Source organism: Peromyscus eremicus, chromosome 6, assembly GCF_949786415.1.
Source record: "Peromyscus eremicus chromosome 6, PerEre_H2_v1, whole genome shotgun sequence".
In the NCBI taxonomy this organism is placed as follows: Eukaryota; Metazoa; Chordata; class Mammalia; order Rodentia; family Cricetidae; genus Peromyscus; species Peromyscus eremicus.
The window spans coordinates 102,440,292-102,466,590 of record NC_081421.1 but is presented as its reverse complement, the minus strand read 5'-3'; the positions used below and the strand labels follow the sequence as shown (position 1 = coordinate 102,466,590).

Here is a 26,299-nt window from a genome sequence, read left to right as displayed (position 1 = left end):
AGCTCAGTGTAAGACACAGGGTCATAAATCGGAGCATTTATTTTGACAAAAAGAGAGGGAAGAATGAAACAGGAAGTAGCTTCTGGGATTTGTAAGGTAAAACCTGAATGTTACAATAAACATTGTATTTAGATAGATGCTTTTGATGGTTTCGGCACTTATTCTTACTAAAATATTAGGGAATTGGAGGGCCAATTTTCCTCATTTTCCTGAGCAGAAAAAAAACAGAAGATCATGAGAGATGGGAGCTTTTGCTTGCTGGCTTTTCTTGTTGGAACTTCCTGTATTTCCAGCACTTTTACCGGCCATTCACATTAATTAGAAATACTTCACAGGCCACTCAATTGAATTTTTATTTCTGTTTTCACCTTGTTAAAAGTTTCCTAAGATTTTCTAGGAGCTTGAATGGAATGTCTTTCCATATGCAGGGAGAATCCAACGAGGATATTTGCCTTTTTTCACCTTAATTTAAATTTAATTTTTAATTATTTTTAAAGTTAAACACATTAGTTATTTTTCTTGATTCTGTAATAAAATAACTGGATAAATATGATGTCAGAGAGAAAGTATTTATTCTCCCTTCGAGTGTTAATCTTGCTGGACAAGAGTAAGACAACTACTACAATTTTTGAGCCAAATTGGAAGCAAGCTTTATTAAATACTGGGCAGGACCATGGATACTGGCCAGGTCCATGCCTGGGACTACCAGAATATGGGCCAAGTTACATTAGTCAGGAGCTTATAAAGGCTAAACCCACAAGGCTATGTACTTCCTGCCTTCATCCAGTCCCGGGCAAGCATAAAGCACACATCCTGACATACTTCCTGCCTATGTGTGATCAAGCACATCTTGTGCAGTTTGGGGCAACCAACCTTGTTTACAGAAGCAAAATCACAGGGCTTGTTAGCTTACATGAACCACAGCAGGCAGAATTCCAGGAAGTTATCTGTCCTTGCCTAAGTGGGGCTTACAGGTGAGAGGCATTTTTGTTTTCTAGATCTCTTAGGCACTGTAATGTCAACCTAAAACGTAACGTAGTTCAGGGGAGCCACTCCATGATGGTAGAGAGGACATGGCAGCAGATAGAGGAGTCAGGATGGCAGGAGACTAGATGGTCACACCGGTCCACAGTCAAGCAGCAGAGAGCTTAGTCAGGGACCCTAGCGCAGAGAAGGGTACCACCCGTGAGGGTGGGCTTTCCCAGCTCATTAACCTAGTCTAGGTAGTCCCTCAAGGCATGCCCAGAGGCTTGCCTCCTAAGTAATCCTAGGTCCTGTTAAGTTGGCAAGATAACCATCACAGTTAGCAAACGAAGTCATGGATTTCATCACGGCATTTTCATACTCATATATCATTTCTCCCACTTTCTGGTTCCCTACCCGCTCCCAAAGAGTGCCTCCTTCTGCTTTGATACCACACGCATTCATTTACTCTCTTTTCCTCCTTCCTCTCCCTTAGGTCTCTCTACCCATCCCACCGTGCCCTTTCTACTTTCATCATACACACACACACACACACACACACACACACACACACCACACTCATATCTTGAGTTCACGTATGAGAGAAAGCATGGAATTTATTTTTCTGAGTCTGGTTTATTTCACTTAACGTAATGATCTTCAGTTGCATCCGTTTTTCCTCTAAGTGTTGTGATTTCATTTTCCTTTATGGCTGAACACAGTTCCATTGTGTATATATGTACCACATTTTCCCTTGTCCATTCATCTGTTGTTGGGCATGTAGGCTGGTTGCCTTTTGTAGCTACTGTGACTAATGCAGCGATGTTGGATGTGCATGGATCTCTGTGATGTGTTGACTTAGAGTCATTCATTATGGTTCCATAGTCAGTATTTGTGAGGAGCCTCCATACTGTCTCCCAACAACATATCATTGTGCCCTTTCCCACATCCTTGCCAGCATTTGCTATCGTTTGTTTTCTTTTTTTTTTTTTTTTAATTTTATTTTGGTTTTTCGGGACAGGGTTTCTCTGTGTAGCTTTGCGCCTTTCCTGGAACTCACTTGGTAGCCCAGGCTGGCCTCGAACTCACAGAGATCCACCTGGCTCTGCCTCCCGAGTGCTGGGATTAAAGGCGTGCGCCACCACCGCCCGACTCATTTGTTTTCTTAATGATGGCCGTTCTGATTGGGATAAGGTGGACTCTTAAAACTGTTTTAAAAAGCATGTATCGGCAATTTGTGTGTCTTTTGAAAACTGTCATTCATTAACCCATCTGTTGACTGAATGACTCTTGCTGTTTTCTTACTTGAGACACCTACAGTAATTACGTAGTTGCCTGAGGGGTCCCTGCAGGCGTCCAGGCAGGAAAGTGAGTCACTTGAAGAGAATGAAAACCTAGTGCAGACTGAGTGAACCAGACTTCGAGGAGTCTCATGCCAGGCTGTTCATTGTCAGCACATTTAAAACGCAGTACAGTTTGGGGAAAGGTCTCCAGGCAACAATCAATCCCATCAGTGCAATTCCAGGTGCACACTAAAGCTTAAGGTGTGACTACACAGTGACTCTTTTACAAAGTACAAGTGGCCTTGAGGGTGGGTTCCGTAGCTAAACGGCCTAGAATCTAGTGTGGTCTCTGACCAATAGCATAGAGGTCAGCAGGCCATAAAGCACATGTGACCTCTCCCCTAAGGATGTGGGGGGGCTACCCACCACCCCCACATTTCCCCAGAGTGCTCTTGAGTAGGAGCAGCAGGAAATATTCGATAGAAGGATTTAGAGTGTGGAGATAAACAGATAGAAAATACAGGACAGCCTCGAGAATGCCTGGAACCTATTCCAATGGGCCCTGACTGTCTCTGCCCCAGGGTATTTATAGAGATGCCAACGGGTGGAACAAAAGACCTCCCCCCAGCATGGCCAAGTGCAGACCATCTCAGACACCTGCACTCAGGCCCGTGGTCCAACCATCCTCTATGCGGACCTGCTGGGTAAAGCCACAAAGAAACCTGAAAATGGGCTCCCACAGGATGGGTAGTGGTCTAGGGAGGGGAGTGTCTGGGATGATCATTCTGGGGAATTTAGGTGAAGTCTGTCTCTACAGGAAAAGGTGGGTGGGGTCTACCTCCACAGATAGCAAAAAGGACACCAGATCATTAACAAAAATCCACTCCTAGCTTTCTGAATGGTATGCAGGTATTTGATTTTTGTTTCCTCCATTGAGGAGACATCCCCGTGTGATTAACATTCCTGGTTCTCTTAGTGCGTCTCTGTGAGTACAAAGACCTCTGTACCCCCAACAACTGCCCTACATGTTTTTACTGTGGTATGTATTATATATACAATATAAAGTCCACCAGTTTAGCCATTTAATGTTTTAGTAGCGTGTATGATGATATCTACGTGATGAGTTCTACATTATGTTATGACGTTTCCATACACAGACACAGCACATTTTGGTCCTGTTCAATCTGTTACACTCTCTTGTCTCCCGCTTGAAGCACTTTATAAATTCGGTGGCATCGGTTACATTTGTGTGTGTAATAGTCTAAAGTTGTCTCATGATTTTGAACAGAAACCATGTTCATTTAGCAGCAATTACTTATTCCCTCTGTCCCCTGCCTCCAGTAAATGGTAATTACTTCCTGTGGACAGTTAGGTTCGTCCACAGGCTGACTCTCGCCCTGGTGTCTAGAAGCCCACGGATGCTCGTCCCTCCACAGAGGAGGGTGGCAGTTTGCCATCTCAGAGATCCAAGTGACTTCTGTTGGGTCCGGGCGTGCTGGTCTCTCCGGCCTGCCTCCCTCCCTCCTCCTGCCCAGGCAGCAGGACCCGTCCCCTGGCCTGCGGGGCCCAGTGAATGGATGCTCTCTCCTCCTCCTTGTCTACACAGGCTGGTGATGAGTTTGTGGCGAAGACCCTGAGCTGCCTCTCCACCAGCACTGACGCAGCCTCAGTGGTGCACAGCACGGACCTGGTGGTGGAGGCCATCGTGGAGAACCTGAAGTTGAAGAACGAGCTGTTTCAGCGGCTGGACAAATTCGCTGCAGAGTACGTGCCTGAACTTCCTGCTTGGATTCTCAAAGCTCCTTCTGTGCCTCTGAGCTTCCCTCTCTGACAGCAGGTCCGCTGTCTGCTACCCAACACCTGCAGAGCGGCCTGGGTTCCCGCCTCCGATCCACTCGAGGGGTATAGTGAGCAGTGGTTGAGTGGAAGATCCGTCCAGGGTCATGCCTGAGTGTTTCCTGCAGCCACCAGGGGGCACAGTGTGCTTGAGAGGAGGAGAAGATGCTGAGGCGAATCTTTTTTTTTGTTTTTGGTTTTTCGAGACAAGGTTTCTCTGTGTAGCTTTGAGCCTTTTCCTGGAACTCACTTGGTAGCCCAGGCTGGCCTCGAACTCACAGAGATCCACCTGCCTCTGCCTCCCGAGTGCTGGTAAAGGCGTGTGCTGTAGCTTGAGTTTTCCTGCCTGGCCCACAGTCAGGACAAATCTCTCTCACCTGCCAGTCCCACAGCCGCTCAAACCCGACCAAAGTAAACACAGAAAACTTATATTGGTTACAAACTGTATGGGCCGTTGGCAGGCTTCTTGCTAACTGTTCTTACTGCTTAAATTAATCCATTTCCATTAATCTATACCTTGCCACATGGCTCGTGGCTTACCGGCATCTTCACATGCTGTTTGTCATCGTGGCGGCTGGCAGTGTCTCTCTGACTCAGCCTTCCACTTCCCAGCTTTATTCTCCTCCTTGCCCCGCCTATACTTCCTGCCTAGCCAACGGCCAATCAGTGTTTTAGTGATTAATCAGCAACACATTTGCCATACATCCCACAGCAGTGCGCCACCACAGCTGGGCGCTGAGGCGAATCTTTAAAGGTCTGCCGGGAGTCTAGAGTGCACCAGACCTAATGGTTGAGTGTGGCAATGTGCCTTTGTACAGTCTTCACACCCGCCGTTTTCAGTTTTACCTGGGGTTCGTTTCAACCCTCTTGGGGGCATTAAGTGAACACTGAATCTTCACCAGGTTTCCTGGGAGGATAGTGGAAAAGACAGCCACGTCTGGGTCACGGAGGAGTTTCCAGGCTTGTGATGGCCTCTGGCGTCAATAAGATTGTGCCTAGGTGACACTCCAGGGTCACCATCTAGGGCCTCCAGTCAGGTTTGACTCTTAGCTTTCGGCGATTGTGATAGCCGACCAGTTAATTGACACGTGCTGGGCCCCAGGTCTCTCTTCTTCGTTAGCCCTGAAAGGTGGAGTAGGGGTTATATGCAAAAGTGATTCTCCGGGAAACACCAGTGAGCTATGGCTGAAGGGAAACTCTGGCACATCGGCCTGCCGGGCCGGGAAACGCTCCTCTGCTGTCTTCTGTCCAGCATTCCGCTGTTACGTGCGTTTAGCACTACAGAAACATATGATTGAGAGGACACTTCTGGGGTTGACTCTCCAGTCAGCACGGAGCCTGGCAAGCAGTCACACCCTGCTGGTCCTCCCTGAGCTGTTTGGCCTTGCAGCAAGGTTGCTCCCAGGCAGTGAAAGGCCGGGCTGCCCCGGGTGCCAGTGCAGGGAGTGAGGAGGTGGGGAAGGTCACTGCCTCCTTCTCCTCCTGACCTTGGGATGGCCTAAGGTTTACAGCCTGTGATTTAGGGGTCTCGAGGTGGAGAGTTTCAAAGACCTTCCCAGCGCTACCCAGGGTTTTAAATAGCCTGGAGGTTGACCCGAGACCTCAGAGATCTTCAGCCCTTACCTGGCCAACCCCACTTCAGCCATCTACCACGCTCACCAAAGACAGTGTCTTCTTCTCAGGTCCAAGATGACCGCCTCCAACTCAATCCTCCTGCCTCAGCCACCCACATACTAGGGTTACATGTGTATATGACCATTCCCAGGCTGGCCTCTCCTTTCACCTCACCTTTTTTTTCTCGAAATACTGATTTCTTTTTCCACCAGCTGCCTTCTTCTTGCCTGCCCCTGAATTTGGACAGACTGTATCATTGCCTTTAGATAATCAATGACCCTGAGAGAATCTGGTCGGTAAGGGCCACTGTCCTTGGGTACTGTAAGACCAGATCCAACTGGGCTAAAGGGCATCCTGCTGGTTTGCGAGTTATCCACAAGGTGGCGCTGCAGGAAAGCCGAGCCGTCCAGCCCGAGGATTTGCCCTGGTGCCCTTGGCTGCCCCACTTTATTCTGGTTTTAACAAATTAAATCTGAGAGGGAAAAAGAAGAAAAGAATCGAATTGAATCTTAAGGCCATATGGAATTTGTAAGCTGATATTTGTAAGTTAAGATTCTATACCTATTGAATAAACAGAAGTGCTTTTTTAGGATAGCCTGTAAGCACAGTACTGTGACCGTGTGTCTTGTGTGTGTGCACTGCCCCCCACCTCCCAGGTTCTCTTGTGGTTAAACTTCCCCTTTGAGCATGTTCAAAGCAGTGTGTTTTCACTGTCATTCTTGTCTAATGACGAGGTGAAGGGTTCCCACTAGAGGGGGACTCTCCTGTGCACTGTGAGCTCAGCACTTTTCCCTGAGGATTGTTGACCGTTTTTTGTGGTCGGGTCTAAGTGTCTGGTCTGTCCTTCCATTTTTCATGAATCTGATCACTTCTGTGTTGGGTTGGGTAGGTCTCCCCACTAACTGCTTCTGCCTCTGTCTCTCACATATCGTGAAAACTAATACATGTAGACAAGAGAACTTTGGTTTCTGAAAATTCAGGAAAGCCTGGTGAAGATCATGTGTATGGAGCTCGTAGCTTAATTTAAAATGCAGGGGTCTTGTTTGTTTGTTTTGGTTTTTTGAGACAGGGTTTCTCTGTGTAACAGTCCTGTCTGTCCTGGAACTCACTCTGTAGACCAGGCTGGCCTTGAACTCACAGAGATCCACCTGCCTCTGCCTCCTGAGTGCAGGGATCAAAGGCATGCACTGCCACTGCGGGGGCTTTTTAAAATGCAGGGATTTAAATAAAAATGTAACCACTTGCTTTCGGCACTCCTGTGAAGTTGTGCCTTTTGACTGACTTCTCAGCGGGGCAGTACAGCAGATCTGCAGTGCCAAGCGGTCTCGTGCACTGGGGTCATGTAATGCCATGGTTTTGACCATGGGCACACGTGGGACTCATTCTGATCTGTTTTTTTCTCTCCACAGACATACGATCTTTGCCAGCAACACCTCTTCTCTGCAGATCACAAGCATAGCCAACGCCACCACCAGACAAGACCGATTTGCTGGCCTCCATTTTTTCAACCCAGTCCCCATGATGAAGCTTGTGGAGGTCAGTGGGCACCTGGTCCTCTGTGTTTTGCTCTCTAGCCTTTGCAATCCTACTTTGAGTCGCACCTGCCCTCCCGCTGGGCATTAGGCTGTATGAAACTTAGCAGGAACCTGGAAGGTCCCTCTTGGTATTTCTGTTGCTGGAATGTGTCCTCGTTAGGACCAAAGAAAGAAAAAGCACCCACTATCCTGGGGGGCTCCTCTGCTTGGTGGATGCTGCTGTGTTTGACTCCTGTGTTTGAGTCACTTATGTTGACAGATGGCGGTGCTGACAGGGGCACCAGACAGGGAGGGACACTAAGGGTCACTTGTCACGGTGAGAGAGGCGAGACCCATGCATCCTCTTACTGTCTTGCTGAGGTCAGCTTGCTCCAGGCTGGAGATGCAGTTCTTGTCCGACATGCTGCCATTGCTGGCATTGTCACCCCTGGTGTGAATCCTGGTCCATGCAACCGTCCTTTAGGTGAGGCACGTCTCCACGCTGTGCTCTCCAGAGCTGTGGAGAGCAGCTTCCCACAGCCTTGCGCCTGCTGACCTCGAAGTCGAGAGCAGAGGGGAGGGCCAGGCAGGGCTTGCCAGCGTTCCTGTTTGGAATGCTTCTGCTCACTTGCTGGGAAACTCGACTGAGGGAGATGGCGTCACGATGGACAATTTGCACTTGAAATGTGGCAGCTTGCCCTTTATAGGGGTTAATTACAGGGTCTCCCGGGAGCGGCTGCCATTAAAGCAGCCTTTGGTCTGGGGTTGTGGAGTTATTGCCGTGCGAAGTGTGGGGGACGCTGCAATGTGGAGCCAGGCGAACCTCCAGACACTGGCGGGGGCCTCTCTGGGAGTTGTTCCCGGCTGCCTTCTCTCCCAGCCCTTTGCCTCTGTCTCCCTTACTGCCAATCCCCGACAAAAGCATGTTTTATCAGTTCTGGCTTCTTCGCATCCACCGTTTTTTTTCAAATGGTGGGTCCAGTCTTTCTGCAGCGAGAACTTTCCTGTCTCATTGATATTGTTCCTCTATTCCTGTAGGCTGATATTAAAGAAATAAGGGCTGGAGAGATGGTTCAGTGGTTATGAGTTCTGGCTGCTCTTCCAAAGGACCTGGGTTCAACTCCCAGCACCCACAAGGCAGTTCACAGCTATCTGTAATCCCAGTCCCACGGGATCCAACACTGTCTTTGACTGTTGTGGCACCAGGCATAGGCCCGGGGTGCACAGGCCTCTCTGCAGGCAAAACACCTATACACATAAAAATAGATGAAACTTTTGGAAAAGGAAGTGAGCAGTGAAAAGGCGTGGGAAACCGTGGGAAGTAGAAGATGCCGTCTGCCCTTCTGCAGAAAGCAGCAAAGAAGCGGGGGTGGGGTGGGGTGTGTGTGTTCATTTCGGACTTAGTGAGTCACTCATTGACTGCAGTTCCTGGTGTTTGCGGTCTGCAGATGGCACATGGTCTGACTTTACTATCAAGAGCAAGGATCTTTCCCACTGCGTCTTCTTGAGAGCTGTAGTGTTCGGTTAACAGAGAATGCTTAGCAGCTGCGATCATTTTCTACGAAGAATCCTATGAAAGGTCCAGTCTATTGCGTATTTATTAGTTTTTTAAATTTTTTATTAGTTCTCTGAGAATTTCATATGATGCATTTTGATCATAGTCACCTCCGCCCAACCCCCTACAACTTCCAGGCCCAGCTCCCCTTCCCTATCTTCCCAATTTTGTGTCCTCTTTTTTGTTGTTGATGTTATTTTGTTGGGTTTTTTTTTTGTAAATGAAACCCATCGAGCATGTATACTCTTGGGTGTATGGCTTCCCACTGGAACATAATTGGCTTACCAGGGGCCACACCCTTAAAGACAACCTACTCCCCAGCTCCCAGCAGCTCTCTGTTGCCACTAGTTCCTCAGCTAGGGGTGGGACTTCCTGCCCAATCCTTGTCCCCACCCGCCAGGCTAGGATTTTTGTGTGCTGTTGGTGAGCACACAAAACGGGGCAGCAGTGAGCCAAGGAGTCCTTCCCTTCCCTTGGGGCGGGACTTGTGTTGGGGCTGTATGATATCTGTCACATGTCGCCCTTTGTTGAAGGACCGATCCTGCATCCCTCCTATTTACAAAACTCCCAGACTCAGCCACTGACTCCTTAAAGCCAACAACTTACCTTGAAGGTCCAGGGCTGGTAGCCTTTATCCTAGCTGTTTGTGGATCTGATACAGGACTCCTCAGCTCCTTCAGTATAGTTTGGAGATCACTGTTCACAGGAGTTTCTGGTCCTTTCTGTCTTCATCTCCATCTTAGTGCTTGTTTCTGTTTGCTGCAGCTTGGGTTCTCCTCTGCCTCCTGCTGTTACACCCTCCACCACTGCAGCGTGGGTTCGCCTCTGCCTCCCACAGTGTTAACATCCTCCTCCCGCTGCAGCGTGGGTCTCGTCTGCCTCCTGCAGCGTGGGTCTCCTATGCTTCCTGCAGTGTTACACCCTCCACCACTGCAGCGTGGGTCTCCTCTGCCTCCTGCGGTGTTAACACCCTCCACCGCTGCAGCGTGGGTTCCCCCATGCCTCCTGCAGTGTTACACCCTCCACCGCTGCAGCGTGGGTTCTCCTCTGCCTCCCGCAGTGTTACACCCTCTGCCTGCTGCAGTGTGGGTTCACCTCTGCCTCCCACAGTGTTACACCCTCCACCCGCTGCCACGTGGGTTCTCCTATGCTTCTTACAGTGTTACACCCTCCGCCCGCTGCCACGTGGGTTCTCCTATGCTTCTTACAGTGTTACACCCTCCGCCCGCTGCCGCGTGGGTTCTCCTATGCTTCTCATGTAGCTCCTTTCATCCCCGCACAGACCTAGCTCATTTAGCCAGATCGGCTTCTTACATGGGACACTTGTATCCTGGTCCTCATTTCACAGAAGGATGGAGGCACCTGCGAGGGAGGGTCTCCTGTGGAAGCTAAGCCTCCTCGTTATGACTCTAGTTGAAGTTCTTAACTGCCATTTAAACTATTTGTGTATGTATGTGGTGTATGTAATTCACCCTGGGCTCTCCATTCACCCAAATCTAATTCCCCACAAGTGACTCCGAAAGCTATAATTTGGGGCGTTACGCTTGGTGCCGCCTCTTCTGGATTCCAGTGGGGTAGCAGCTGTGCCCTGTGCGCACTGAAGGGAAGGTCAGGAGGTCTGTCAGCACCAGTGCCAGCCCCCAGTTGGGGTCCTAGTGGTTAAAATGAAAGCACTCCTCTCTGATGAACCCTCCTGAAGGACAAGGGCCTGGGAGCCGGCATCTGTGTGGGAGCGGGTCGCACAGCGAGACGGTCACTCATCTAGGAATCCAGATGGGTGTGAGTTGGGTACATCACACGCCATCTGCAGCATAGGTGGGTCCCATGCAGAGAACCTTAAGGACAGCCACCCCCCTCCCCCAAGTGCCCCCCACCCCCCCACCCTCCACCCCCCCACCCCGCTCTGCACCAGTTTCCACCCTGTAGCCGTTAGCAATGACAGGAAGCAGAGCTAGTGTTTCCTGGGTCTTTCTTCTACTAGACACCATGCTTGACACTTTACCCTATCCCTACGGCACTTTACCCCTACCCCTACTCTGTCTTTCTTACCTCAGCAACTTGATGTGGACAGAGTGGTTTTAAGGTCACTTGAATTTCAAGAAACAGTGTCATGCCAATAAGTTCAGTAAAGGGGGTGCAGCTGGGATTTGACGCTAAGACACCTGGATCACAATGCCTAAAGGACTCCTTCACCCTCTCCCAGCAACATATACTTGAATTTTAAACCCTGGGTTTGTGCATTCTGCAAACTCCAGTGTATAGTCAGACATTTCTCTGTCTCGACCGCTGCCTCCAAAATAAATGTACAGAGACTTAATTTTAATAGAAATGCTCAGCCAATAGCTCAGGCTTGTTACTAACTAACGCCTACATTTTAAATTTAGCCCGTATTCCTTATTTATGCTCTGCCACATGGTGGTACCTTTATTAGCATGGCATGTTCATCTCCTGCTCCCTCTGCGTCTGCTGGTGAGTCCTCAGACTCTTCTCTTCCTCACCCCATTTCTCAGTGTGGCTTTCTTGCCTAAATGTATCCTGTTCAGCTATTGGCCAGTTAGCTTGTTTATTAAACCAGTCACAGTGACATATATTCACACAGTGTAAAGGAATATTCTACAGCAAAGTGTCTTGCACGGACATTTGGGTCAACATTTTGCTTCTGGCTTGAGATGCCGACTGTGCTAAAACTAAAGATGTTTTCATCACCTGTTCAGAGCCTTTGGTTCAGTTTCCTTGAACCATTCAGCTGCTTCTCCGTCCTCTCCGGTCATAATTCCCTGCTTTGCATTTCCAGGTCATTAAAACACCAATGACTAGCCAGAAGACGTTTGAATCTCTGATCGACTTTTGTAAAACCTTAGGAAAGCATCCTGTTTCTTGCAAGGTAAAGTGAGCGTAATGTTTTTGTCTGTTTTCTGTTACTGTAGTAAAATCCCCGAGGCAGGTAACTATGAAGGAGGAGGGGAGCTTTGAGGGCATGATGCCAATGTCAGTTGAGCTCTCATAAAGACCTCAGGGCTGAGTAGCGTCACAGTGGCCAGAGATCGTTCAAGCGGAAGGACTACATCTTTGTATAGCAAGTCAGAGAGATGCTGGGGCCAGGTCACTGGGAAGAACTCCATCCAGGAAAGGAGTGGTCCCTTCTGAGACCCAAGTCTTCAGCCATCCAAGCATCTGTCTCTGGGATGCATCTCTTAGATGTTTTACTCCATCTTTCCAGGGACCAGACTCCCAACATGTGAACCCCTGGGGACAGACTGCGGGTAGCCTGGGAGGAAGGTGATTTTATGTGGCCATACTACTAGGAGAATTACTTCTAATAGTGTGAGCCATGGGCACCATTGACACAGGCTTCTTCATGTCCTGGAAGGGCGAGATTGTAAGCTAAGACACCTGACCGCTAAGCCAACCCCCATGCCACCTATGTATAGTCTGAGAGAGGGGAAGCCCAGGTATCAGTTACAAAACAGCACGGTGCCATTAGTACAACTAGAACTGTTGGGCAACCCCGCCCTGTGGAGACAGCCCAGGCCTTGCTGTCGGTGTGCTGAAGTGAAAGGGCATTTGGACCCGATTGCCGTGATGGTCGGTTTGTGCAGTGTGCAGACGGGTGAGCTCTGAGACACACCGAGCTGACCCAGGGAAGGCTCCAGAAGCCTGGGGAATGCTACTCTTTGGAGGAGTGTTTAAGAAGGGAGTGATTTCTGAGAGGGAAGTGGAGGGTAGAAGAGAGGATGTCGCCGTACGAGATAGAGTAAGGGACTTCACAGCGCGTTTTGAAAACGTGAATGGCAGGAGTGTGGGCAGCAGCATCCAGGGAGTGGTCTGTACTAAACAGAAAGTCAGGTTTCATGAGGTCACTTACCGTCTTCTCTTCCCTGCCACAGGACACTCCTGGATTCATCGTGAACCGTCTCTTGGTGCCATACCTCATAGAGGCCATCAGGCTACATGAGCGAGGTACTTGTCCCAGGCCAGGCTAAGGCCCTCAGGTCTCGGTCTGTGTGCAGGAAGGCTTGGGCTGTGCGGAGCCTGGGAAGGGAGTTTCTGCTTTTCGTTCTGCTGGACTGAGCTCAGCTTTGCCCTGGCCCTAGTACCTTAGTCACTGGGTTCCCTGGGTCCCAGACCTCCCTGTGAGCTTCTGTGATGGTCCAGGCTGCAGCAGTGGCATCGATGGCGCAGATCTAGACCCTGGATCTCCACTTTTATTTAAAAGTTTATGACTTGCGGGGAGATGGAGAGATGACTCAGCTGTTAAGACTGTGTACTGCTCTTCCAAAGGGCCCAAGCTCGATTCTCAGCATTGATGTTGGGCAGCTCACAACCAGCTCCAGCTTCAGGGGATCTGAAATCCTGTTCTGAGCCTGTGCACACATGCATGCATGATGCATGTCACACACACTTATACACACACACATATGTATGCATGTACGCACATATACACAGCACATGCATGCGTGACGCATGTAACACACTGGAGCATACAAACATGCATACACACATATGCATGCATGCACACTTGCACACATGCATGCATGATGCATGTTCTGCACACAAAGACACACACACACTCTAAATACTACAAATAATAAGAGGTTATTGCTTTCAAAAAGATAGTAATGGAAAAATAACCAGACTAGGAGTTGTTTAAAGTTGGTTAACGTAGAAAACCCATGACTGTGACAGGAGATGGGAAGTGAGTGACATGCATATGGTAGGGATGTTGTCCTTATTGAAAAAAGTCACAGAGCACTGCTTTACACCTCCTGAATGACCTGAAATGTTCCCTTCTCTTAAAAAATGTATTTGTGTGTGTGTGCACATATGCGTGGTGTGTGTGTGTGTGTGTGTGTGTGTGCACGTGTGGTGCGTGCACACCTACGTATCATGTCATGGTGTATGTGTGGAGGCTAGAAGACAACTTTGTGGGTCAGTTCTCTCCTATCTTTATGCAGATTCTGGGGATCAAACTCAGGTCTCCAGGCTTACGTGCCAAACACTTTTGTGTGTGATGTTTTTCGAGACAGGTTTCTCTGTGTAACAGCCCTGGCTGTCCTGGATCTCGCTCTGTAGCCCAGGCTGGCCTCGAACTCACAGAGATTCGCCTGCCCCTGCCTCCCGAGTGCTGGGATTAAAGGCGTGCACCACCACCGCCCGGCATCGTGGAAGCACTTTTACCAGCTGAGCATCTCCTGGGCCTAAAATGTCCCCCTTCTAGTCGACAAGGAATGACTTGGCCTGCTGTGGAAACATAAGCCCCAGGACGTGGTCTGTGGCTGGGATGGATGCAACCCCCCCCCCCCAGCCCCCGCCTGACTTCTTCCCCGTTTCTGAGAAGGAAAGTGTGTGATGTCTACTCTCCAGACCAACAAGTTGTAGGGACCGGGTAAAACGCAAGTGCGATCGTTTATTTGAGTGACTTCATTTACAAACACTCTCAAGAATGCCATTTCCCAAACAAAGCATTTACACCAGCTCTTTCCAGCAGATGAAAGCACATTTGCCTCCTCAAAATTGGCTTTAAATATTAAAGTTGCCTCCGTGCTTTATGGAAGCAGTTGCCTACTTTTACTCTAAGATCAAACCAACACTTCTGTGTTTATCTTCGACAAATGTGCGTAATTACACCTCAAAGAAAGTATGTGGCATTTTGGCCTACCTTGAAAGACATTCGAGGGTTTTTCTTTCCCTAATAAATGTAATGTTTCCGAATGTAGCACCTTTTCCTGGTGTTTTTTCCCTCTGAAACACACTATCCTCTGACACCAACTCCCATATGCCCAGTGTCTGATGCTAAGTTGAAAACTGTTTTCTTCACCTTGTTGCCCCTCGCCATGACTGGGCACCTCTGTGTGGCACCCGGGAAGGCAGGACCTGGCTCTGGGGCGTGCTTTCAGTTTGCTTTTGGTGTTTCTCTGGGTGGACTGCCATTGCTGGCCCTGTGGCCTCTCTCTTTGTAGCTGGATCCTGTGACAGAACATCTGCCCGTCCTGAAGTTGCTAAGCATCATGTGGGCGCAGGTTTGCAGCATTTCACACTGTGGTCTGGACTCCAGGCCCTTCATAATGTCCCTTTGGCCGCTCACCTGGCCGACACCTATGAGTGCTTAGACCCCGGACTTTATCCACAGCTCTGCGTGTTCACTGACGCCTCTAGACTCTCCCACCCATACTTGCCATTTGTCACCTTGGATGCCTCCCTGTCACCACTGTCCCCTTTCTCTCTCAGCCCTGTCTCCTCCTGCCTGGCCACTGCAGTGAGGCTCATCCAGGCAGCTACCCTGGTCACTATCCAGGTCTTTCTTAGGCCTGTCTCCTCCACTGTGCTTGCTGAGAAAGCGTTCTGTCGCCAAGGAAGTGGAGGAGACACTGGTCCCTGTTTCTGTCCGTGCACCGTGTTTCTGTCCGTGCTCCCTGCTGGGGCCTGGCCTCTCTCTGCCTGTGCTCTGGCTTTGTTTCCTAGCTCCTCTGGGGAGAATTTTTATGCCCCATGCTATTGACACACCGTGTGTGTGTGTGTGTGTGTGTGTGTGTGTGTGTGTGTGTGTGTCCCTGCAGGTTGGTAAATGCTGTTTTGATGGGAGAGCTTGTAGAGGAATGTTTGGGAGAGGGTTCCAGCCGAGGCTTCAGAGAGCTGAGCAGCTGCTAATATGCCAGGAGTGCCCACCACGCTTTTCACACCCCGGGTAGAAAGACCCTCATGGAGGCTCATTGTATTTCTGACCCCTGACCTCTGACCTCTGACAGCCTTCTGTGGTAGGCCTTCACCATGTCTTTCACAGCTGTGTGTTGTCCATTGCCTCATTCCTTCAGACCAGTGGAGGCTGGGTGGTTGCGATGTCCCAACTCTGAGGGTCAGAGCGGTGTAGACCTGGGAACCCACAGTCCCTGTCATGTGATCACTCAGCTCCAGCAGGGTGGCAAGGGCACGTGCTTAGCTTCTCTGAGGAGAGTTGTGCTGTAATAGACTGGGGATGTCATGAACTTACCCTCAGGTCACTGCAGGGCGTCCTCATCAGTCATTAAAAAATCCCCACCACCTCATTCCCTCGCTCACCATGGCTCAAGTACAGCGGTTCTCTGGTAACCTGTATACAAGCCATGACTGCAAAGTCTTCCTCCACCCTCAGACTCCGCCATCATCTCCTCAGACCGCACTCCATCTTTCTCACCTACCTGGTGTCCCTGAGGTCCAAACTGAGTGTAATGTGTCCTCCTCCTCTGCCTTGGCTCTCCCTTCCCTGTGGCATGATGCATCTGACCCCTTCAGCTGTCCTCTTCCCTGGGGCATGGACGGAGTCCTCATCTTCGTGTCCCTAACAGCTCCCTCCAGACAGGGAGTGAGGATCCAGCCAGCAGTCAACGAGGAGTGTCCCTCTGTCGGCCTCTCCTTGCTGGTTCTTGGAGGAAGAGCTTCAGCTGGTGATGTTGAGACTGGCCAGCAGGTGGTGCCAGAGAGCCAGAGAACGACTCGGTGGCAGCAGGACCTAGGCTCCAGCCCCAGACCTCCAGACACCCAGGTTTGAGGGCGTCTCTGAGCTGAGTAGAGTTAAGGGCCCCATCTTCACGGGAGCCAGAAAGAGTGAAGCAGAGCTTTGTGTGGCTCTGTGTGTGTGTGTGTGTGTGTGTGTGTGTGTGTCTGTGTCTGTGTCTGTGTGTCTGTGTCTGTGTGTCTGTGTGTAGGGAGCATCAGGTTCTTATTCAAGTACTGGACACTACAAGAGTTTAGGAATTATTGATCTAAAGTACACCATGCGTGACTCCCTCTTGGCCAACATATTGTACGTGTTGCTTTTCTTCTTCTCTTTGCCTATTTACTCTGATTTACTTAAGATGGATTTTTTAGAGTTGTGCTAATTTTGTAGATGTGTACTGATTTTTTATTTTAACAGTGCTTTGTACTTTCAGTAATTTTAGAACACAGTAATATTCCTCACATGAGGGTCTGAATTGGGAATTGTAGCCTTGTCTTTAGGGCCCATAGTCTTTGACTTGAATTTGATTAAATGGCTTTAGGTTGAGTTAGATGCCGTTAGATGTCTGTCCCCAGTGCGTGTGCATTCTTCTGAAGGGACACTGCCTATGTACATGAGCATTGATAAGGCTCTGACGGACAGCTGTGCAGGCATGCAGGGGTGGAGGTGCCCTGGCTCCCGGTCCTGGCCGCTGCTGTTTCATGCACTGCAGGGGGAGGCGCTGGTTGGTGCTGTCTGAACAGAAGCCCGAAGGAAGGAGGAGGCTGAGGCCTGAAGGTAGAGGAGGAAGGAGTCCTGAGGCAGGAGCTTGTGGGGGTGTTACTTCTGGCATCTGCAGGCAGCTGTAGCGTCATGGAAGCCTCAGTGTCCACATCCTGACCAGTGCATGTGTGAGCTGTGGAGTCGGGTCCCTCCTACCTGTGCCGTCTCGTGTCCTCTGTGCATGCGCTGCAGCGTCTGTCTACGGTGCCGTTCCAGCTCTCCTTCGAGACTCTCTGCATCCTTCAGAACCTGGGCCTCAGGGGTGGAGGGGTGGCCGTGGAGCTGGTTCAGATGCTGCGATGTGGAATTGGCTCCTTCTCCTCCTCCATTACGGCACCGTGCTCGGCCGCTGTCTCACTGAAAGTGTCCAGTGCCCGGTCGGTAATGGATACAAATACGGAGCAAAGCAGGGCTGAGGATTAGAGCTCACTGCTAGAAGGATTGCTTGGCATGCTTGAGACCCTGGGTTTGATTCCCCACCCTGCCATGGGATCCATGGGAGAATGGACTGTGTGAGACCACCTGATGAGACTCATATGTGTAGGACTATTTTTGCTTTTTTACTACATAAAATTCAAAGCGTGATTTCTCAGAGGCCTCTAATTCTAATTTGTTAAAGTTTTTTTTAAGCGTTTGAGTGTTTTACCTGCGTGTATATCTGTACACCATGTGTGTGCCTGTTGCCAAAGAGGTCAGACGAAGGTGTCAGATCCCCTGGGACTGGAGTTACAGATGCTTTTGAACTGTCATGTGGGTTCTGGGAATTGAACCTGGGTCTTGGGCAAGAATAAGGATTTCTCTTAACCGCTGAGCCAACTCTTCAGCAGCCCCTCTAATCCTTATTAGGGTTATACTAGTACTAGAGTTACACTAAGTACTTAATATCACTCAAAGAAAATAACTGAGTGGGTTGTTTTTGTTTTTGTTTTTGTTTTTTTGCACGCTTGCGAGTGTGTGTCTGTATATATCTCTGTGTATGTTTATAGGATCCCACTATGTGGTCCAGGCTGGCCTGGACCTCACTATTCTCTTTCCTCAACTTCCCAACTGCTGGGATTACAGGCATGTGCCACCGTGCCTGGTATTACAATAACCTTAATTTGCACTGACACCTTCTGGCATTATTTTTGTGCATTATGTGTTTTTGAAAAACGTGGTGTTATGGCTTGGAAGTATTTACTGTTGAGGAAGAGGGTCCCAGTAGAGGTATCCGACATTTTTAGGTATGGAATACACTTTTTAGCACTTCATTCAGTGTGGGAGCCTGTTTTCAGGTTCCTCGTGGCTTTACCCAGCAGGTCCGCATAGAGGATGATTAGGACCACGGGCCTGAGTGCAGGTGTCTGAGATGGTATGCACTTGGCTGTGCTGGGGGGTGTCTTTTGCTCCACCCCTTGGTGTCTCTATAAATACCCTGGGCAGAGACAGTCGGGGCCCGTTGGAGTAAGTTCCAGGCCCTTTTGAGGCTATCCTTTATTTTCTATCTGTTTATCTCCATACTCTAAATCCTTCTATCTAATATTTCCTGCTGCTCTCACTCAAGAAAACTCTGGGGAACTGTAGGGTTGATGGGTAAATGCCTCGCAATTCAGCTCTGCTGTTATTGGCCACTACTTTATGCTTTGAAACAAACTTCTAGATAGATAGCCTTGTAATGCAGGTGGTTCCCAGTTCTGATTTTGGAGGCAGGATGCACGGTTGTTCTCTGTAGAGGCATCTTCTGGCCCATCGGCAGGACAGTATAGGGAGAATTCTAAAGGAAAAGCCCAGAACCCTTGTCCTCTGATACCCAACATAGCTCAGTGGTTCCACCTTACCTGAAGTTATTAAATCAACCCATATCCGAGGACAGGCCACTGAACTCTAGACACAGACCAGTTCCAGATTCAGAGATCCACTGAAGAGCTGTTATGTCTCTTAGAATAACAGGAAGGAACTTGGCATTGTAGATAAGCGCCTAAACACTTCTACCAACTTAACATGATTTTGAAAACTGCTCTCAGCGATGCAGAACAAGTAGTGTGTCATGGTTCTAGCTGTCTGGGCTTTCTTGAAGCAGTTACCTTGACTGTGTGAACACAGGCCCAGCAGAATGCTTATTTGTAAAACAAAGTTTAAAAAAATACATATGTTAACACATAAATAGAAAGCTAAGCATTTGTGCATGTGTGAGTTTGTATGTGTGCATGTGTGTATATATGTTTGTATGTATGTACAGGCATGCATTTGTGTATGTGCAAAGCACAATTATAAAGGAAAACTCTAGTATCGAATGACTCTGGACTTGGGAAATCCCACGCTGTTAGGGAGCCAGTGTTCCCAGGGCGGGGCTGCTCACTCTGTGACCTGGGCAGCAGGGTCTAGAGGTCTCCTCACTGGCTGCAGTTGGTTTGAAAAGCTTGTGGCCTGTGTGGCAGGTGATCTGAGACAGAAATCTTACCCACCCCGGGAGCCTGAACTTCTAGACGTTTTCTGAATGTGTGTGTCGGTTGTTGACACAATTCTAGTGATGCTAGAACTGACCCGGGGTGGGAGAGCTGAGGATGGTGGTGGTGACTCAGGGTTGTCCTTTGCTCTGCAGGGGACGCGTCCAAGGAGGACATTGATACCGCCATGAAGTTGGGAGCTGGGTACCCCATGGGTCCTTTTGAGCTTCTTGACTACGTTGGGCTGGATACTACAAAGTTCATCTTGGATGGTAGGAATTAAAACCTTTTCTTCCTTTTTAAAAACTGGCTTGAACTGGTCTCTTAGGACCATAAATTATAATGTCAATTAAGAAAAAATGACAAGGCATCTTAAGATGTTCAATGTCCTGCCTTACCCGCTCTGTTTGGTGTTGTTGTAACCAAGTGCCCGAGGTAGGAGACTTTTAAAGGAAAAAAAGAGTCATGTGGCTCCTGTTCCTGACAGCTTGAGATGCTCCAGGTGACAAGATAGTCCTGGATGTGTCACAACATGGCGGAGCTAAAAAGCAGAACAGCTGTGTACAGAAAGGTCTACGGTGTGGATATGGGATGGCCCTGGTTTGTAATTGTCCACTCAAGAAGTAATCTATCCCTAGATTTGACCTACTCCTGAGAAAATTATAAGTCCACTTGTGTGGGTGGAGTCCCGGGTACCTTCTCAGGCCCTAACTCTAGAAGAAGATTCCACCATTTTCCACACCTGCCACCCTGGGAATCCTCAGCCTTTGGGGGGACAAAGCGAGTTCAGCCAGAGCGGCGTGCTAGAGATCCACACAGATGGCCTGTTGTCGCTTAGCAGGGCAACTGTTTTTCATCTTTCCTTTGGATTTAATTATCGATCATGGGCGTTTCTAGTAGACCTCAGGTCCTATGCGCCCTTCAGTTTCCCCCCAACGGGGGTATCTTAAGTAACCACAGTGCAGAGTGGAAGTCGGGACGTTGACAGTGGTACACCGTGCCAGGCTGTCCTGAGCTGGTTTGTGTTCCCTCCACTGAGATCAAGCTATTCGACAGTTTTTCAAGGGGAGTGGTTTTGAAGACAGCATAAAGATTGTCATTGAATTGGATGAACTTCTGAAGTCGTATGTAGCATACTACTCCAGCATTTCACCAAAATCTTTTAAATACTGGAGAGGAGAAGGGTCTTAGTTGACATAGGAAATTTGAAATTGTATGAGACGGCAGAACACCAGTGGGAGAAATCCAGGATTTAATATGGATCTGGAAAGGCAACTGTCCCACTTGGGAATCTAGCCGGTTAGTGGGAGATTCTATTTGTGCTGTTGGGCGTTTGCCTCAGTTTGCAGGAAGTCCTGGGTACCCAGGCGCCCTGCTTGGAGCTAGGCTTCTGGCAGCCCAGGCAAATAGTGGCATGCCCACTTTAGGGTCAGTGTTGGCCGCACCAGCAAAGCTGGCCTTATGTCTCTGCCATGGTGGCCTGCGTGGGTCCTGTGCCCCGGGCATGCCCTGAGGATACCCAAACCAAAGAAAGCCCTTGTCCTTCCTCTCAACAGGGTGGCATGAAATGGACCCAGCGAACCCCCTGTTTCAGCCCAGTCCTTCCATGAATAATCTGGTGGCCCAGAAGAAGCTGGGCAAGAAGACCGGAGAAGGATTTTACAAGTACAAGTGATGCTTCAAGAGTCCCTCGGCAGCACCCCGAGCCAGCCCTGGGGCAAGAATGAGCGCACTGTGGGTAACGGCTGCAAGGCTTGCCGTGGCTGCTCGCCCTTGCAGGCTCTCTGAAGTAATCGTTTGACTCATTGCAGTAATAAGGTTCCTCCACTGAGATCGAATTCTCTGCCTTCGTATGTTCTCTTCTGTGTGTTTTTCTGTGCCTTGGAGCAAGCATCTCTTTTCTGAACCTTGCTGGGTTTTTTTTGTAAAAGCATTACTTAGACTCATTCACTCAGGTCTTCTGAAAATGAGTACGCCATGTTCATTGGTGTTGACCCCGGGAGGTGGGAGCTGTCGTGCCCACAGGTGCATCTAAGGGCCTGCCTGCCTGGGAACATCTGCAGCCCGCAGCCTCCAGCCTTAGCCTACATTCTGGGCATCTGCCTTTGTTTACTTCTCATCAGGACAGGGCTCCTGGAGTGGTGGGCGAGTCCCTGAGAACTTGGTGTCTGGGAAAAGGCCCATCTTTGTGGCCATTTAGCTCTTCACCATCACTGTCCGTCTCTCTAATTTTTTTTTCATGAGAAATCAATGCTACCAAGTGCCAATGAATTGACTCTCCTAAAATGCAATCTTTTACTCTGTAAAAATGGGAATGGAAATAAATAAACTCATCTAACTTAAAATCACAAAATGCTTAAGTAATTATAAAAACAGGCCCACCTTCTCTGACCTCTGGCTGGGATGGAAGTGATGGCGTGGGAGGGATGGGGGGAGGGTATTTGTGTGAATCTGGCCCGGGTCTGGCCCTTCCACGTTTCCTACCAGAAAACAGAAGTAAGGGCACCAAGAGTGGTTTTTAAGAGCATCTGTTTCTCCTTTGCCAGCAAAGTAAAATAACATAACGTAAGTCTTTTAATCATTGGGTTGACAGAGTGTCTTCCATGATAGAGTGTGGGCTGGAAAGACATCAGAAGCCCTGAGGTCCGGTGGCTTCATTAGCACAGAGCTTAAGTGATGTGTCTAAGGTCACCAGCTATTTAGCAGAAGATTCCAGATTAGATCTAGATTTGTGATGATAAATACAAAAGAATAAATCTGGAAATCTCACATGTAAACTTTCAGACAGTACGTGCCCCCAAACAGGTGGAGGCGCTTGTGATCTCAGACCATAGTTCTATCAGGATATTTTTGGCTTAGTTTTTTTCTGTTTTGTGATTGATAAGAGGGAATTTATTAATTAAAAAATGCTCTGAGTATGTCATAAAGTGAGAAAATGTAAACATATATGCACTTGTGCATACCAACACACTAGAACCCGGTTGATGCTGTTCTTACCCATCCCCTCCTGTTTCTAGGTCACCTGTGACCTCACCGCCCTGCTTCTTCTCAGGCTAGCTCTTGACCGTTGCTATGACCCCTGGGCCACAGGCTTCAGTTTGTCACCCTCTAACCAGAGTCTACAGAGGATGTGGGCACTCATCCTGAAATGGCCCAGCTCTTTCTTAACCACTAAGTTTCAGGAAAGACAGAGAACTCAGTGGTGCAACCGTCTTGGGGGGGGGGGGGCACACAACACTGCTTCTGGATGGCATTTTCAAATGCCCTTTGATCTTGCCAGATGTTCAGAAGGCTCAGCCTCTACAATCCTTTGCCATTCTATAGTATCTTTGCTATGCATTATGTTCCAGGGGATTGCCTAGGGAGGGATCTGGAACCTTCTCTTCTTCAAGTTGGCATTTGGGCAATGGTCTCCTGTCCCTGTTCATGGCTCTGTGACCCCAGGTGGGAAGGAAGGTCCCATAGTCAGGATTTCTGCAGTCTGCTTGAAAGTCAGGCCTTCGTAAGAGTCCCATCCCTTGTGCTTTCTTACCTAGCTTTTGGCCACCCTTGTGGGGGATGAGCCTGGTCCTCAAACTTCTAAAGTTGCTGCCTAATGGAAGCAGAACGTTTTAGAGCAGGGTTTAAGTTAAAAAAAAAAAAAGTTCCTCCCACTGTTCCTTCATGTTGTTAATTCCTCTAATAGAAGTGAAACTTTCAAAGGAAATTCTTTGATTATTTTGAAAACAAGTTACAGAACAAAAACCTATGGCCCTTTAATGTCCGTGAGATTTATTGTTATTGTTAATAACAGCGACTGAAGGGGAAACATTGCTTCACTTGCTGACACCAGTTGGAGGTCTGTTTCTAGGGAACCGTTGATTGATGTGGCAGGAGGTCACGTGGAAGCAAGAGCTGACACTGAGAAATGCTGGTGTTAGTCAAGTGTGGGGTGGCACACGCCCGTAATCCCCGCACTGGGGAGGTAAAGGCAGGAAGATTGTGAGTTTGAGATTGGGATGGACCACATAGCCAGATCCTGTGCCCTACAAAGCCACTCAAAACATGTTATAAAGGGATTTGTCATTGAATTCTGCCAGGTAGTTGAGTTTGGCTAATACCAGCTTTCAGACACTCATTTACAATCGAGCTGTTCATCACCTGAGCAAGTAAAACCAGTGTGTGAGCAATGGCTTACACAACAGCTCACACTGGTCACGCGTTCCTTCTTGGTGCGTTGAGCGGTTCATACACGTGACTTGGGCTTTTGTCTTGTCCCACCTTAATTTTAATCCCTTTAACATTTCAACCTAAGTAACAGCATCTATTAAAAAATACAAGGTGTGGCTATCATTCCATGAGACTAATTTTCTTGTTAACAACACAAATAGTAATCTGAAAATGCCTGGACAATGGAATCGTTGCTGTGCTCTCTCCCATCCCCGAACCAGGAGACAGGACCTCACGTGTCCCATGCCAGTCTCACACTCGCTATGGAGCCCGGATGACTTTGAACAGCTGATCCAGCTGCCTCCACCTTTGAGTGCTGAGGATCAAACCCAGGACGTACTGTGTGCCAGGCAGGCAGGCACTCTGCCAACTGAACTATATCTCAGACCTCGTCACCCTGTCACCCGACTCTCAAATCCACACTTGGAAAGAATCCATTTGGTTGTGGTCTGGTTTTTTTTTTTTTCAGTTGGTCTCAAAGTTTCGTAATCACAGGGATTTGTTTCCCTCCATCCGCTTTGTCTCTTTTTTCCTTACTACCTTGTTGAGATGACCAGACAAGGTTTAACCACTGAAGACAGAACGTGGTCGGGGGCACTAGCTTTTCTTTCTACCCACCAGGTGCAGCTGCTGTGGGATCGACAGTTCTCTTCCCACCTTGGGCTTTGAAAGGAGCCAGCTGGCTTGTGGTCTTCAGCACCTTTCTGTGCCTGAGTAGCCTGGAGAGGTTCTTGTCTGGAGATATTGGAGAGAGAGATATGTATGTATATAATGTGTGTGTGTGTGTGTGTGTGTGTGTGTGTGTGTGTGTGTGTGTGTAAAATGGACACAGTGTTGGAACCTGTCCTTGGGGATAGTCATGCTCAGATCTCAAGCAGAAGGATGCCGCATGTCTTGTGGAGTGTGAGAGGCTAGCTGGAGAGGAAGCCATGGGGTTACCACAGCCTTGAGTCCTTTATACTTAGAGAAATGAGCTGCGGTCTGGGAACAGGCCTGAGTGTCAGCTACTGGCCCACGTTCCACTCTCACAGCCACCAGGGAGGGGCTTTCCAAGTCTTCCGAGAGCTGGTGTGGTGCAGGAGTGGCTGTCTTTAGGTAAGTTACATTTTTTTATATAAGCAGTAGACTAGATGACTTAAGACCCCGAGGAAAGGCTGAGGCTTTCTCAAAGGTCTAGACATGCATGGAAATGAGGTAGTGTGTGAACTTTATGCTCTTGTGCTGTGGTTTTATTTCTTTTAAAAAGATGTCAACGTATTTCATGTGTTTGGGTGTTTTGCCTGCATGTGTCTCCGAACTGCTTGCGTGCTGTGCCTGCGGAGGCAGGAAGAGGGCGTTATTACCCTGCATCTGGATTTACAGATGGCTGTGAACCACCATGTTGGTGCTCAGAATCAAACCCGGGTCTTTTGCAAGAAAAGCCATTGCTCCTAACACCGAATGATCTCTTCACCCCCGACTCCCATATTGTATTTTCAAATAACACTGGATGAGCTGCTAAGGGTTTCGGGGGGTCAGAAGTATGGGGAATGAGTCCCCATCAGGCAAGGGAGGGACGGAGGATTGCCCTGGGTGTCTGTTCTAACACAGGCTGATGTTGGCTCATCTTAGGGGGATTTGACACTGTAACTCTTGAAACACGGAAGCCTACTATGGAAGGAATACCCTGTCAGGTCAGGGGGGTGGTGCAGGCCTTTAGGGCCCTCGGCGATTGTGGGGATGCTGTCTTCAGTTTTCACAAGATGTCTCAACCTCATTTCTGTAGGTGCCATACTGGAGCATCCTACCAAAAGCATGTCTGTTCTCAGGTGAACAGGCATTATTGGGGAAAAACTCCACTAACTACCTTGTGGGCCTCTCAGAAATGGCCATTGGCTCAGAATTACCAGGTAGAGAAGTTAAGCCAAACTGGGAGTCTCTAAAACCAGAAGGCACTTTCGAAACTGAGTTTTCTACCTAAGGGAGGTTTGGGTGAATGGACTGTTCTGCCTCACCGGGGATCCATCGGTTTCCAGAGCCTTCAACTTCCATCTTAAGCCGTGGGGAGGCAGGCTGCAGAGAAACTCTTCCCTCGACCAACCGACTTACAGTAGGACCAAAGAAGAGAGAAGGGAAGCTGTTGCCCAGCGTCACGGTCTCCGTTGCAGGTAGAGACTTTAGTTGGTGGGCACAGCCACCTCCTTGGAAGGCCAGCTGCTCTTTGGCACATGGCCTCACGGTGGATCACTGAAGTGATGTCTGCAAGGGTCACGGGCCTTAGGGAAGTTTGTTAGTACTTACAATGTTTACTTGTTTCTGAGACGGGGTCTTTCTGTGTAGCCCTGGCTGGCCTCGATCCTACTATGTAGATGAGGACAGCCTTGAACTTTGGTGGTCTTGCTGCCTTTGTCTCTTGAGTTGCTGAGACTGCTGAGAACCAGCACCCCTGGCTTGTGTGCCCTTCTTAATTCTTGGTTGTTTTTTTACTCTTTTTGGGGGGCAGGGGGCCTGCCACCCAGCTCCCAAATAAATCATACACAGAGGCTTATATTTAATTATGAATGCCTGGCCTTAGCTTGTCTTAATTCAGCTTTCCTTAACTTAAATTATCTTGTCTACCTTTTGCCTGTGGGCTTTTCCTGTTCTCTTACTTCTGTAAATCTTACTCTTACTCTGTGGCTTGA

At 48.9% G+C, this 26,299-nt stretch overlaps 1 protein-coding gene across 1 annotated transcript in view; it reads left to right on the top strand.

Moving 5' to 3' along the window:
- Positions 1 to 21,774, top strand: part of Hadh (hydroxyacyl-CoA dehydrogenase) — a 42,360-nt gene extending 20,586 nt beyond the window's left edge. Inside the window, 7 exon segments of the mRNA XM_059266247.1 lie at positions 3,853 to 4,010; positions 7,106 to 7,232; positions 11,560 to 11,649; positions 12,653 to 12,731; positions 19,539 to 19,577; positions 19,580 to 19,699; positions 20,984 to 21,774. Of these exon segments, the coding sequence (XP_059122230.1) occupies positions 3,853 to 4,010; positions 7,106 to 7,232; positions 11,560 to 11,649; positions 12,653 to 12,731; positions 19,539 to 19,577; positions 19,580 to 19,699; positions 20,984 to 21,102 (732 nt within the window). The 3' untranslated portion in view covers positions 21,103 to 21,774.
- Positions 21,775 to 26,299: the final 4,525 nt, after the last annotated feature.